This window comes from Balaenoptera borealis (assembly GCF_965194805.1).
Source record: "Balaenoptera borealis genome assembly, chromosome: 8".
Taxonomy (NCBI): Eukaryota; Metazoa; Chordata; class Mammalia; order Artiodactyla; family Balaenopteridae; genus Balaenoptera; species Balaenoptera borealis.
The window spans coordinates 108,562,221-108,576,508 of NC_138865.1; the positions used below are offsets into that span (position 1 = coordinate 108,562,221).

The 14,288-nt window shown below is 47.6% G+C and overlaps 1 protein-coding gene across 5 annotated transcripts in view; it reads right to left on the bottom strand.

Annotated features, from left to right (window-relative positions):
* CDK5RAP2 (CDK5 regulatory subunit associated protein 2) overlaps positions 1 to 14,288 on the bottom strand; it is a 181,442-nt gene that overhangs the window by 62,171 nt on the left and 104,983 nt on the right. For 4 of the 5 annotated variants that reach the window (XM_082402197.1, XM_082402196.1, XM_082402194.1 and 1 more), the window contains 2 exons: positions 9,308 to 9,403; positions 7,290 to 7,477 (listed from right to left, as the gene is read on the bottom strand). In XM_082402197.1, the coding sequence (XP_082258323.1) occupies positions 7,290 to 7,477; positions 9,308 to 9,403 (284 nt within the window). The remainder of the gene's footprint in view (positions 1 to 7,289; positions 7,478 to 9,307; positions 9,404 to 14,288) is intronic. The other variant, XM_082402195.1, reaches the window with a different exon arrangement.

Below are 14,288 nucleotides of genomic sequence, written 5' to 3' on the forward strand. Positions count from 1 at the left end.
TCACATCCCAAATAAACCACTTGTACCCAAGTGGTTACCTCAGGCTCTGCCTTCCCAGGAACTCAAACCAAGCCAACATGTAGAAGACTCTGGAGCAGTTCCAGAAGAATCCCTTGTGAGTGTGTTTCTTGGGCCAGACACTATAATGGGCGCTGGGGCTGCAGAAGTGCCTGCAGGGCCTGGTGTTAGAGGCAGATGTGTAAACAAATCACTACTCCACAGGCTAAAAAGAGAAACACAGGCACCGTGGAAGTCTGGGAAGCTTACGGGCAAGCATCCCAGGGTGTCCAGACTGGGGGTGGCAGGAAGAATGCCAAAAAAGGGCCTCTAGAGTTGATGAGAGGTTAGCTGGGGGAAGGGAAATGGAACCTTCTAAGCATGGAAAACAATACGAACGGAGTCAAGACATAGTGTGGAGAGCAGGGAGGTGAGGCTGGAAGGTGAGGCAGGGAGACCTCAGCCATGTTAAGGAAAGGAGAGCCACTGGGAGGCTCTGTGTGACGAGGTGCATGGCCACACACGTGCCATGTGCAGAGAATGAATGGAGAGATCTCCCGTCAGGACGGTGGTGAGAGTACACTCAAGAGCCCCTACCATCTGCTCTAAACATATGTAAATGACAGCAAAACAGACAAGACAAAAAAATGGTCAAGGTGCACTACAGGACTCAGAATCAAATAAGATGTATCCAAAGGTCAGAAACAGAGGAGGAGACCCACTGCCATGATAATGAGGGCATCCGCAGAAAGCAGAAATTTAACTCCCACGGTTGGAAGAAGACCCATGCAAATTTCTTGCCCCTAAAGTAAGACCTAGAGAGACAAGTCAAAGCAACTTCAAAACCACCGCACAGGGAGGAGCAAGGGTGGCGGGCAGAGCAGGGCTGCTGACACAGACAAACCACTGTTGCAAACAAAATCCACTATTATGAGAGACAGCAATCTGACGGATGAGTTCACACTCAAGGAAATAAAAATAATAAAGCAATCTGAAGAAGACTTAAGATAAGTATGTGTCAATCATCTAAAAAATAAAGGAGAAAAAGAGACTCATAAAAATGAGAGGAAGTTATAAAACTGAGACAGAAAATTATAAAACAAAAAAAGACTGGAGGGGGGCAAGCACTGAGGGAGGGCCAACTGGAAAGCTGTTGCTATCTTCTGGGAAAAAGAAGATGTGGTCAGGATGAGGTGGTGGAGTCAGGAGAGAGAGGGGGGAGAGAAGAGGCCCTCATCGGTGCTAGATCCTTCTCCTCTCTGCAGTTTCTCTTGCCTGCATTATTTCAAAAAAACCTTGTCAGAGACCGGAACGATTTACTGCCTTAACATACCTTGGCCTCTCCTTCCTCTGTATCTTTGTTACCACTGGAAGTGACAGGTACCCTCATGTTGTCTTCCCACTGAGCCCTCTAAGGGCAGGGATGAAGCCTTAACCCTTATCTGGATTCCTAACATCCAGCTCTGGGGCAGAATCAATTTAATTCAACTTAAACAGCTACAGCACACTGAAATAGGGTAAAAACTAAAAGTATGAAAAACAAAATTAAAACGTGTGGTACATTTTTCACTTCTAACACGGAATCATCTAGACTACACAAACCATCTTAAAATTTAGTAAACCCAGACTTCAAAAAATATTTCTGGTATTTCAAGCACGTTAAACTAAATTTTCCTTTCCTCTCCTTCCCTTAATATAGATTGAAAATAATAACAGTTGCTATTGAGCTAGCCAAAGGAGGACCATTACTCACTACCAAACAACACACAATAAAATCCAGGAAAACAGACTTACAAATGGGTAGTAAAAGGTGGTGAAAGAGGCCATTATAATAGACTAAACTGGTAGAGCTGCTAACATTTCAAGCGTTACTCTGCTAGAAATCTGAACAGCAGATTCATTAAGCTGTCGCCATAATCAGGACCTTTTTAATGGTTCAGTCCGAGGGTTCTGTCAGAGGCCCAAACGTTGTATATATACCCTGAGCATCTTTGCCACATAGAAGGCATAAGGGGAAAGGAACTGACATTTACTAAGCACTTAACGGTGTGCCAGATCCCTTAAATACACTAAATAGCTTTAGTCCTCACAGTAAGACTGAGATGGGGGCTGTCACTAACCCCATTTCACAGATGAAGAAAACAGGCTCGGGAAGATTCAAGATCTCCCAGCAAAGTGGCAGAGCAAAGACTGCAGACACAGACCTTTCTGACTCCAAAGAAGCACTGCATTCTTTCTAGTTTTCTAAACTTAAACCTTCTGCTGTGATGCTGAGCTTCTAATTGTCTGCACATTGATTCAACTATTCATTGAGCCTCTCCCATTTGTCACGTAAGGCGGTGGGAATGCATGGTGAAAAAGAATCATGGCGCTGACGTTTCACTGAGGAGACAGACATCCATACAGACACGGGTAACTAAATAAGACAGTGCAAGGCAAGGAGAAGTACAAGGAAGGAGGGACGAGAAGGAGGGGAGGAGGGCGGCAGTCCTGAGACAAAGTGTAGAAGCAGGGATTCTTGTTAGACAAAGTGGTCAGGAAAGGCCTCTCTACAGAGCTGAGACACCACCACATCCCGGGAAGAGAGCGTTCCAGGTAGCAGGAACTGCTACTGCAAAGGCCCTGAAGTGAGAACAAGCTTGGATGACTGAGGAACAGAAAGGTGAGTGTGAACAACAGAGGTAGCTGATAAAGACACAGAAACAGGCAGAGGCCAGGCCAAGGAGCTCTGATCTTACTCTAAAGGTAACGGAAAGCCACTGGAGGGCTTTAAGCACAGAAGAAACATAATCTCATCTAAGTTTTTGAAAGCTGGCTCTGGCTCCTCTGTGGAGAATGGCTACAGAGGGGCAAAAACGGAAGCACGGAGACAAGTTAGAAGGCTGTGCTTTTGGAGTCCAGGCACGAGATGTGACAGTTTGGACTAAGCTGGACTAAGAGGGCAGCCGTAGAGACGTGAGTGGGTGGATTAGGGATACATTTTCCAGGTGGAACAACAGGACTTACTGATAGTTATGAGGACCTTCGGCCACAGCAGTGCTATTAAGTGACTCGTGGAAGAACAGCAGAGAAGCACAAAAGAACAGGGGGTTGGGTTTTAAACCAATTAGAGGGACTTCCCTGGTGGCGCAGTGGTTAAGAATCCGCCTGCCAACGCAGGGGACACGGGTTTGATCCCTGGTCCGAGAAGATCGCACATGCCGCGGAGCAACTAAGCCTGTGAGCCACAACCACTGAGTCTGCGCTCTAGGGCCCGCAAGCCACAACTACTGAGCCCAGGCGCCTAGAGCCCGTGCTCCGCAGCAAGAGAAGCCACCGCAATGAGAAGCCCGCTCACCACGATGAAGAGTAGCCCCCGTTCGCCGCAACTAGAGAAAGGCCGCACGCAGCAACAAAGACCCAACGCAGTGAAAAATAAATAAATACAGTTTTTTTAAAAATTAAAAATTAAAGAAAATATAAGAAAATAAACCGATTAGAGTTGAAAGCGCCCGTCCGACACACAGGTGGAGACAGCAAGTAGGCAGCTGAACGTGTGACCTGAAGGGGGTGGTCTGGGCCGTGGGTATGAATTTGGAAGTCACACAGCGTACTCTGCAGCCGTGGAGAAAGGAGGTACAGCGAGGAAAAGGGAGCTAGAACGGAGGTCCGGGACACTCCAACATCCAGTGTCCAGCATCCGGCAGAGGAAGAGGAGCCAGCAAAGGAGGCTGAGGAAGAGAGGCCAGTGAGGGAGAAGGAAACTTAGGGGAGGTGTGAACAGAGGCCGGGGAGTGTGGCCACCGCTGCGGGAAAGCGGACGCTGGCCACTGGATTTCACAACTTGCAAACTGGCGTTGACCTTGATAAGTGAAGCAAAGGGTATGGAAGCACTTGGACTGAGATGAAGAGGCCTAGGTAACCCCTCACCTGTCCCATCCAACCCTGCCTTCAGGCCTGGGCTTGGTGAGCTACTTGTGCTACACGCGTTCTCGGGACGGGTCACGCTTTGTCTTGATCGTCACTCATTTCAAGATGAGCGCTCAGCACCGCCTGGCAGCTTCTCTTCTCCCCTCCCCAGCTGACGACCTTGCCCTGCTCGGGGCAGGGGAGCGCGGAGGAAGCAACCGCGAGTGCCCATCCGGGGGGACCAGCATGTGCCCAGGCTCTGAAACGCGATGAAAGGGGTCTCGTTCCAGGGACCGGAAGGGCTGTGCTCCAGGGCCAGAGCACAGCGAGCACGCCGGGGACGGTGTGAGCAGAGCTGACGGAGGGGCCGCCAGATCACACGGGGCCCGGCAGGCTGTGCTAAGGATTCTGGTCCCAAGAAAAGTGCAGCGTCTCCGAGGGGTCTTCAGTAGAGGAGTGACTTCACTGCATTTTGAGTAACCGCTCTGGATACAGCATGGAAAACAGACTGGAAGGGGGACGGATGGCTGCAGGAGACTAGTTAGGGGGCAACTGCGGGGATGCCGGAGAAGTGTGACGGAAGCGAGGAGCGGAGAGGAGGAGACAGGGGTGGGAGAAGCGCCTGTGGGAGGTAAAGGGTCAGGACTTGGGTTTGGGAGGTGAAGGAAAGGGGAGGGGCAAGGAGGGCCCTGGGTTTCTGTCCGAAGCCCACAGACCCGGTCCCCCTGTAGCACAGGACCCGCCTGCAAGCACTAGCCGCGTCACCCAAGTCTCCTTGGCTCTTTCTCCGCTACCTTCTTCAGACCCCTCGCCAGCTCCACGCTCTGGTGGTCCCTCACCTGTCCCTTCACCAGGCCCAGAAGAGCTGACCCAGGTTCTTTAGGAGAGTTAGCTTCTCTACTTCTACTAGGTACGGCTCAAGAATGTAATACTAGCCTTGAAAAAAAAAAAAATCCCCAAGGGCTCCACTTTTAGACTTTTTCAAATGTCACACCTAAGTTTAGCTACAAAGACTGAAACACTTAGGTAATAAATCCTAAACCATGTCCGCTAGGGAACGGGGCAAACGAACCAGAAGCACATGAAGAGAAGGTTGGGAACCACACACATGGTGAAGACCATGGGAGAGCAGGGCCAGCCAGCCCGTCCTCCACGAGCTGACCCTTCACTCCATCCCCGGTGAACGAGTGCTCGGCGTGGTCAAATGCAAGACAGCTAATTAGGCTAAGTTGCTTCCTTATTCCATCCCAGTGGATGGGTAAGTTGAATCAGATTTACTCCTGGGGCCCAGCTACTCTGCTAGCCTGTTAGGCCCCAGGGTGGACGGCTAGAGGATGGAAGAGCTCAGAGGCCTAAGTCTCGGGCCTAAGCCTATCGCACTCCACACCAGGGTATCAGACACGGGCTCAGCAATGAACACAGAGACCTGAATCACGGGCTGGCCGACGTATCTTGCATATGGTATGAATCTTACCCGAGGGAAAGGGTAGGAGTAACTGGCCAGGCACATTTTAAGCAGTAATATCACCAAAGCCCCACTTAATACCAACCTGGATCCATATGTACACACATTATTTCATTTCATCCTCACAAGATCCCTACAGGGTCCATAAGTGTCATCACCCCCCACTTTACAGGTGAGGAAACCAAGATGGGGAGATAAGTCACAAGGTCTAAACGGTACAGCTGGACCGGAGCACAGGTCTGTCTGACTCTAATACCCTGCTTTTTTGGGGGAATCAAAACACCGAACTCCTGGAGAGACTTTCTGGGCAGAAAATTAGTGCTTCCCTGGCCAATGAGAATCCTAGTTACCCAAGCGGTCTTTTTAAAAGACCACAGCTGGGCCTTCAGGAGGGCCCTCGGAGCCGTGACCCTGCCGTCCTGGGGCTCAGTGGTGCACCGTGAAAGGCAGCTGCACACAGAGCAGGATCAGGGCAGCAGACCCTGGCCAGCGTTTAAGAAAGCCTTTTCTAACACTAGAACTGGCCCACAATGGCCTGGAAGCCGATGGAACAGACACCTACAAGGGAACAGGTAACTGAATGGCTGATGTCCCAAGCTTGCCTGCAGAGTGTCGGCCCGTGAAGCGCTTTCTTTAAAACTGTAATGAAGTCTAAATTTTCAAAAATCAGGAGATTGAGCAGACAAATTTTGGGGCTTCTACTGAAAGACTGGAAGCTCTGAGGCCACGTGCTGGCATGACAACAATGATTTGGGGCTGAAAAGCTCCTCCCTGCCAGGAGGGAGCACGTGGGCCCCAATTCCCTGCACTCCCAACACAGTCCATTGTACCTTCCCAGGTCACATCACCCAACTGCATTCCTAGGTGGTCCTCAGAGAGAGCGAGGTGCGTCTTTTAACTCTTAACACAGGAGCCCCTGATGCTGAGGAAATCCTCCATTTCTCAAGTGTCATTATGGTCACCCAACTCCCTGTGGTAATATACCAGAACAGCCGCTGGGCGTGTCCCCCTAGCATGAGGACTCATGCTAGAAAAATGTTAAGCAGATGCCAGGGGCTGGGGAGGGTAGCCTCCCGGAGCTCACAGGACACTACCATCCTTTTTCAGCTGAAGAAATGTCTACGAGGCTGAGCCCACCAAGGACATGAGAACCACTAGGCTCCAGCGAGCCGTCCTGGGTGGTGGTACCAGTTCCCTTTCTCTGTCTGTGCTGGAGGAGAATGAAAGGTTTCACTGAACACATGCCACATGCCAGCCATTCTCCTTGAACAGCATTTTTTCCACTCCTCACAGCAACCCCAAGAAGTGGTCAGAGAAACGGAGGCACTGCGAGAGGAAAGCAAGCACAGCTCCCTCTGGCTCCAAAGCCCAGAGCAGCTGCTACCGTGGCCTGGAAAGAACGGGAAAGAAGGGAAATCTGCTCCTAAAGGACTAATTTTAAAAACACAAATGTACTGAATATTTCTCCTTTTTTGTTTTAAGGAAAACACCCTGTAGTGTTTCCTCACATAGGAAAGACTCCCGGCAGATATAATGAGAAGGGAATTGTAATTCAAGCTCAACATAAAACAGCAGAGTCACAAGCACAATGGCAGTTTTTTAAGCTGTTGTAGAAACTGGAAGGGACTTCGGGAGGGCTGATTCCTCGCGCTGACGGCCAGGCAGCCCTTTCCGGGCTCCCAGGAACAATTCTGAAGGAAGCTTTCTCTCTCCTCTTTATGCTGGTCTTGCGTGCGGCTTTGCTGAATGCGGTCCCCTCGCAGCCACGGAGCAGGCAGCCTAATTACTTAATTGCACGACTGGCAAAGATTCCTTCCAAGCCATTTCGGGAGCTCTCCCAGGTAAATTACACAGCACCACCATCTAAATCCATTTAGCAAAATGAGTTTGTTCTCCCCTCAAACCAGAGACGACTGCAGTGCCTGGGCCCCACGTCTACCTGGATTCCAGCAACCACAAGGCCTTCTCGCTGAAGGGCGGGGCAAGCAGGCTCAGGAGCTCGCCTTCTTCCAGACTCTGGTCTCCGGGGCAGCCGGATCTGTGGGCTCCGTCGGAGTCTGAAATACTGGAATCTGTGTGCCTTAAATATCCATTTTTGCAGCCCCCTTTGGAATTGTCCTCCATAATCTGCAAATCAAAGCATGTGGTCAGATAACGGACTACAAAGGAGGGAAAGGGGGTTACGTGGAAAAGAGAGAAAGGATGGAGACAAACAGTGATGGGTGAGGGCAAGTAAACCCGAGAGAAAATGAAAGGGGAGAGGGAGGGTGCACGCGGTCCACACGCGCTCAGCTGACGGCACGGAGATGTTTACGTCACTTCCTCTCACCCTCCGTTTCCTCATCCGTAACTGGGCACAGTAACGCCACCTCCCATGGCGGCTACGAGAACAAAATGAGACGGCTGGCCCACTTAAGTCCCTGGCACAGTGTCTTACCCGCTACAGCTGTGTTCCCCCAGCCCACGGCCTACTGCCTGTAAATCCTTTCTAAGAAGGGTCCGGAACATTGTTAACTGCCATTAACAATGCTTTGGACATTTATTATATGCTTCTTGCAGTGTATCCTCCTCATTATATATCAGAAAGCCAACCTCTTTACAGACACATCCTAATTACTGTGACTTTGATTTGCCTCATCAGGACGGTGGAGAGTTCCTAATTCCCATGGAGACGTGTTCTTTACAGATCCACCTTCTTGGGTCACTGAGGGTCCCAGAGGAGTGGTACCAAGGAAACATCTAGTTAAAGCCTGTGCTGGGCTTGTCTTGAGGTGCTGCAATTAGCATTCTTTCTCCCGCTTTCCAAAGCTGTAAATTTCTTCTACCAGTCTATAAATAACTCCTCTTGACTTCATTACTGCTGGTGATATACACACTGGCCATCACACCCCTCTCTCCACATGTGTAAAATGATAAAGATTTTTAAACGGAAGACAAGACCCACACAGATGAGGGGTCATTTATAGGGTCTTGTTTGCCACCAATCTAGCTATTAAATCCACCTAAATAAGCAACCTCCACAGAAGGAAAAGTCTAGAATATAATAATAAAAAGAGCAATTGCTACCATTTACTGAGCACTTAGTACGTACCTTCTACTTAAATATCACAACAATTCTAACCAGGAAGCAGTGTTATTATCTTCACTGATGGGGAAACTCGGACTTGGGGGTTAAGCAAGGGTTAACCCAAGGTCACAGAGATCGTGACCAAGACTCAAAATCAGACCTGATTCCGGAGCCCCCACTTTTAACTGCTTTGCTCTCCAAAACACTCATGAGAATGATCTCTCATTCAAGACTCCACAAACCTGAACACCCTGAAGGCCACAAACGCCCAATCTGCAGCCTACTGTCTCCCACCACATCCCAGTCTTTACGGTGCTTTCAACCCTGGAGAATATTTGCTCCAAATGTTCAGCATCAGTGTGCCTGGAGTGAAATTCTCAACAACGCCCAGATGACACTAAGCTGGGTTTCAGATCAGGAGACTGCAGATGGACCCAGAGGAGGAAAGTCCGGTTCTATCAGTGGCTCCTTATACTGCACGCAGATGATCTGGGAGTTCACAGCAGTCCAGAGACAAGGGCTCTGGTCCCAACTCTGTCACTGATTTACTCTGAGCCCCAGATAAACCATCTCCCCTCCTAGGCCTCAGTTCCAATGCATAAAATGAATGCATTGGGTCAGAGCTCTAAAGAGCTGCCCAGGTCCAGTGTCCAATGCCTGCGACTCTCGTGTAACAGCCTCGTTTTTATTTGCAACTATATGTTTGTTTTCCTGGTTCATGACTGGCTCTACCAACCCGTCTGTAACTTCCAAAAAGGAAGAGACCTCCTCTATTTGCTCCCCGCTGGCACACGGCAGGCACTCCACACAGATGGAAGGAACAGAAAACCCGTCGGACTCGTTCCAGACCGGAGGCGGGCTTGGGCACAGAGAGGGGCAGATGTTCCTACCTTGTTCCTCTGCTCCAGACACTCGCCACTCAGCAAATGATTCTTGTCATCCTCTCCAATTCTGCTTGAGTCCTCGTCCTCCTTGCTAGCCAGAAGCTACATGGAGCATGGAATGGTGTGAAAATGCAACCCAAAAATGAGTGCAGCATGAATATGTATGAATAAGTCGGTGATGTCTTTTTTAAAAGATGCAGAACAAAAAACAAACCAAAAAAAGAGGCAGAGACAAATGCCAAAGCCAGGAAATAAAAATTAGCCAAAGTCAGAGCTGCTAGTTCTGGCAAATCACACACAGCTGCCTGGGATCAGGCATAATTTAAGGACAAATTCCCCAAGAAATAAGTAAAGCCATTTCCCCCTGTCCTCGCACGGCCTCCCTGAGCTGCTGGAAACTGACTGTGCTGTCCGGAGTGCCGCTCCCATCCCTGCCATTGCTGAATTCACTTTCAGATTATATGAAAGTAACAAGATTTTGGAAAACAGCTATTGATGGAATTGAAACTATCAAATAGCGAGAAAGCAGTAAATGAAATTTATGGTGTGCCCAATTCATGCATCCCTTCTATTTAGCACAGGGGATAAACCTCTTTTTGGACTGTCACACATCTGAGATGGGCAGTCTCAGCCACACCGCCATTTGGCTGACCAAAAAGGTCCTCATCGCTAATGAGTAGAGTATCAAGCTTCCCTGACAATAACTTTATGCTTTTGAAAATGAAGGGGAGTTATTTCTAAAGACTGCGTAAATCCCTAATGCTCTAAAGAAGTGTAAACCCCAAAGCTTCTGCAGTTTGCATTCTACAGAACAGACAATACAGTGTTCTCAAGAGGGCCAGATCTCAGCTCTCGGGAAGAGGGAAAATTCTAGGCATGAGACGCCCGGATTAACCAAATAAAAAATGAGAGGGAGGGTAGCCAACGCTGTTTCAAAAACTGTACCAAACCTCATCTCACCAATGAAGTAGTGACCACTGCACCAAAGCGTTAAAGCATGAGCTGAGTCCCAGCCGCCTGCTGGGCATGTTGTACGTACGACGTATCTAAGTTTCTATCTCCATACCGTGATTTCATGAATTCCCACATTTAGTCAATCACCCCATAATTTTCCCAGCCCAACTTAAACTTTTCTGATCTTCCTTCTAAAAGAAACCCTTTTTTGGAAGAAGAAAAACAAAACAAAGCAAACTGACTTCACAAAGTCTTTTATAGAAAACTTCCCAGGATCAGAATACATTCAACCCAACCATCCTAATCAGGATCAAAGAGGACTGATGAGTCTACAAATCTTACTACACTATCCAGCATTCAATAGGCTAAACATGTGTAAGTGTACTTCCTAAGGCATAAAAGTTTCTAAATATGGATGAGGAACTTCTCTCCCTCTGTTGGTTTCTTCCCTCATTATTAAAACATGCTCAGGTTACCAACTAGGACAATCAAATTTCTTGGTGGGAGTATAAAATGTTAAACTACTTTAGAAGAATTACTGGCAATTTCTTATAAAGCTAATAACCCTATGACCCAGGAATTCCCCTCCTAGGTATTCATCAAGAGAAATGAAAACGTATGTCCACATAAAGATTTGTATATGAATGTTCACATCAGCTGTTATCATAATAACCAAAACCTGAAACAATCCAAATGTACATCAATAGCAGAATGAATAAAGAAATTAGAATATAATCTATACGATGGAATACTACTTAGCAATAAAAAGGAACAAGTTATTGATTCACGTAACAACATGGATGAATCTCAAAAACACGCTGAGTGAAGGCAGCTTCACACAGAAGAGAAGATGCTTTATGATTCCGTTTCTATGAAAGTCTAGTACAGGCAAAACTAATGGTGGAAGAAAATGAGAAGAGCGGCTGGAGCGGGGACGAGTGGGAATTGACTAGAAGGGACGCGAGGGATCGTGATAGAAGTTTGGGTTACACAGGTACATACATTTGTAAAACTTAGCAAACAAAGACTTACGATGTCTATATTTCATCGTGTGTAAATTTAAACTTAAAAGGAAAAATAACTATAAACACATATTGAAGGAAAAGATATACATGTTGAAGTATTTAGGGGGAAGCGTATTGATGTTTGTGATTTATACTAAAATTTATCAAAGGGATATGATGGCTGGTGGGAACGGTTAATAGTAGAATCTAAGGGGTGAGTATATGGGTGTCCACCGTGAAGTTCTTTTCACTTTGCTATGTTTGAATTTTTTCGTAATAAAATGCTGGGGAAAAGCCGCTCTCATTTGAAAAAAAGCAAAATAACTACGTTTTTCCTTCCTGGTTCACCAGCAGCTCTGGTCACTGAGTGCTGCCTGCCTCTCTCCAAGCTTCTTGAAAGAACTCTCCATCCTCACCTTCTGCAACGTGGCTTTTGCTGCCAATGCTCTCCAGAAACTGCGCATGAAAGCTCCCCAAGACCTTCTAATGCGGGAGATGGAACCAACCCTCCTGGGATCAGGGAAGAGGCAGCGAGGCACTCCTCCCCAACCCTGTGCATCAGAGAAGGGTCCCCCTGAAGTTCAGCCGAGCAGAGTACTGTTAACCCGTGCCATTCCAGTTGAAGCAGCAAAAGCATCCGAGTTATTCTTCATTTCCAGGACCACAACCACACCGTGACTCAACAGACTGAAATAAAAATTCTCCTTCATTTCTCTTTACCTCTGCTGACGTGGTTAAAATTAAAAGTCAGTTTCCAGCAATGATCAAGAAATTCAATGCTGTGGACAGAGAGATGTGTCCCGCGTGCCATATGTGACTTATCAGTTTTCAAAGGCAAGATCCCAGAGAGACCGATGCGTCACTGCAGGTGGGGCTCTGTTTCGGGCCCGCCCCCAACTGGAGAAGTGCCCCACACCTCCAAGCGCCCGCCGGCTCTTCCTTCACTTCCCCACCCTCACGGCTCCTCCCTCCGCCGCCACGTGGCCTCGGGCCCCCCTCACTCTGCTGAAACTGCCCAGGTCACGAAGGGTTTCCCAGCCGTTTTTCTCCGAGTACGTGACACTGTAAGCACGCCCTCCCTAAGCATCGCTCCCTAACAAGTGCACGGGCCTGGTTCTCCCCCTGCCTCTTGAGCTATTCTCTCTTGACCTTTGCAGGCCCCCCCTGCTTCCTCCAGGAGGAAATTCCCTTGACCTCAGAAGAGGAGGCCGGGCCCGTCTCCATGCCCGCGTGCGCTCCTCCAGGCCCTCTCCAAGCTCAGCTTCTCTGCATCACGGACTCCACGGGGCAGGGACCGTGTCTGTGTTCAGTTTTAACACCAGTGCCCGGTGCTCAAGACAACACTGCTAAAAGGACAAACAAATGAGTCAAGACTTTTTTCAAAATGACAGCTGGAACCAACAGGTTTTGGGGATTACCCCGGTCTTACTACTCCAAGTGTAGTCTTTGGAGCAACGGGAGCTTGTGAGAAATGCAGACTCCCGGGCCCCGTGCCAGGCTCACTGAGCCAGAATCTTCACGTTAACAAGGTCCCCAGGAAATTCACACGCACGGTAAACTTTAGAAGCACTGCCCTATGGTGTTGCTAAAACAACACTGAACAGAGTCAGAAAAGGGTTTAGTTCCAACTCTGCCACTAATTTACTAAAAAAGTAAAATTAAAATAGCTGTGTTTTACATATTGAGTGCCTACTACATGCCAGGCACGGTGCCAAGGGCTTTATAAATCGGGTACAACTCATAATAACTTATGAAGTCAAAATGTTAGAAACTTCCTCCTTTCAATGAAATTCAATCTGCTTCTGACAAACCAAATTTTATTCTGTTGCTAATAACAGATGTTAACAAGCACCTTCTACTTCTGAGTACCACTTCTGTCCTCTGAGTCACACAAGGTCTATTTCTTATTCAAAAGGACAGCCCTACATATATCTGAGTTCAATTCAATTATGCCCCTTAATCCATGTTTCCTCTCCATGCCAAAAAAAAAAAAAAAAAAGCCAGTTTTCTAACCATCCCCTAAAAATGACAACATAAGTAAATAATGACAGCGACTAACCGTTTCTGAGCGCTCGCCCGCGAATCCCATCCCCCAGGGGTGACAACTACACGTCACACAGCTCATGGCTTACAATGCTCACCCCCCCCTGACTGCAGTCTGCTCAAATCACTCCTGAACGTCAATTCTCAACCACACCGTTCTATAATACATAAACTATAACCAGTAAATAAATACAAAGAAATAGGGGCAATCTCATTCCAGATTATTTCTTTTTTTTTCTTTGATGTACTTTAAAATAAAAGGATGCCTGTTCTTGGCCTTTTGTTGGTTTGGCTGGTTTTTCAGTGACATGCCCGCATGCGGGGAATAAGCGCTGTGTGCCCGGCAGGAGGGAATCCAGCCCAGGGCCACCGCTTTGAAGACACAGCTGCCAAAATGAATCAAGGGCCTCCTACTCTTTATAGCCTTTGTCGAATTAAAAGTTGCAGAGGCAGGGGGGTGTAATATGAAAATAAATCACGTGCCTATTTTATACACATATCTATCTGTGTCTGTACCTTTGACCTAGTCATTACTCATCTGGGAACACAGTCTAAGGAAAAAAAGCCTAAACCCAGAAAATGATTTGTGTCCAAAGACATTCATCAGGTAATCTAAAATAGTGAATCACCGGAAATATCTACATGTCCGACAATAGTGACACAGCTGGCATCCCTAAGATGGAGTAAGAGGTTATAATACAGCAGCCACTGGAAAGAAACAGGAAACAGGACTGTGTATGTACTGTGGGCGGGCACGCACACGTTCAAATACACAAATAGAGAAGGAAAGATTCCAGGATGTTAATTAACTGTGTTTTAATGTGACAGGATTAGGGGTCATTTCTTTATTTTCCAAGTTTTAGGCAATGCTGTGGGTTAATTAAATATTGGAGGAAAAACTACTGAATTTTAAAAATACAAAATATATTTGCTGTCTTTTTTTTTTCCCTTTCTGATTTGTAGGCTCCCAGGGCACTGGAGCAGTG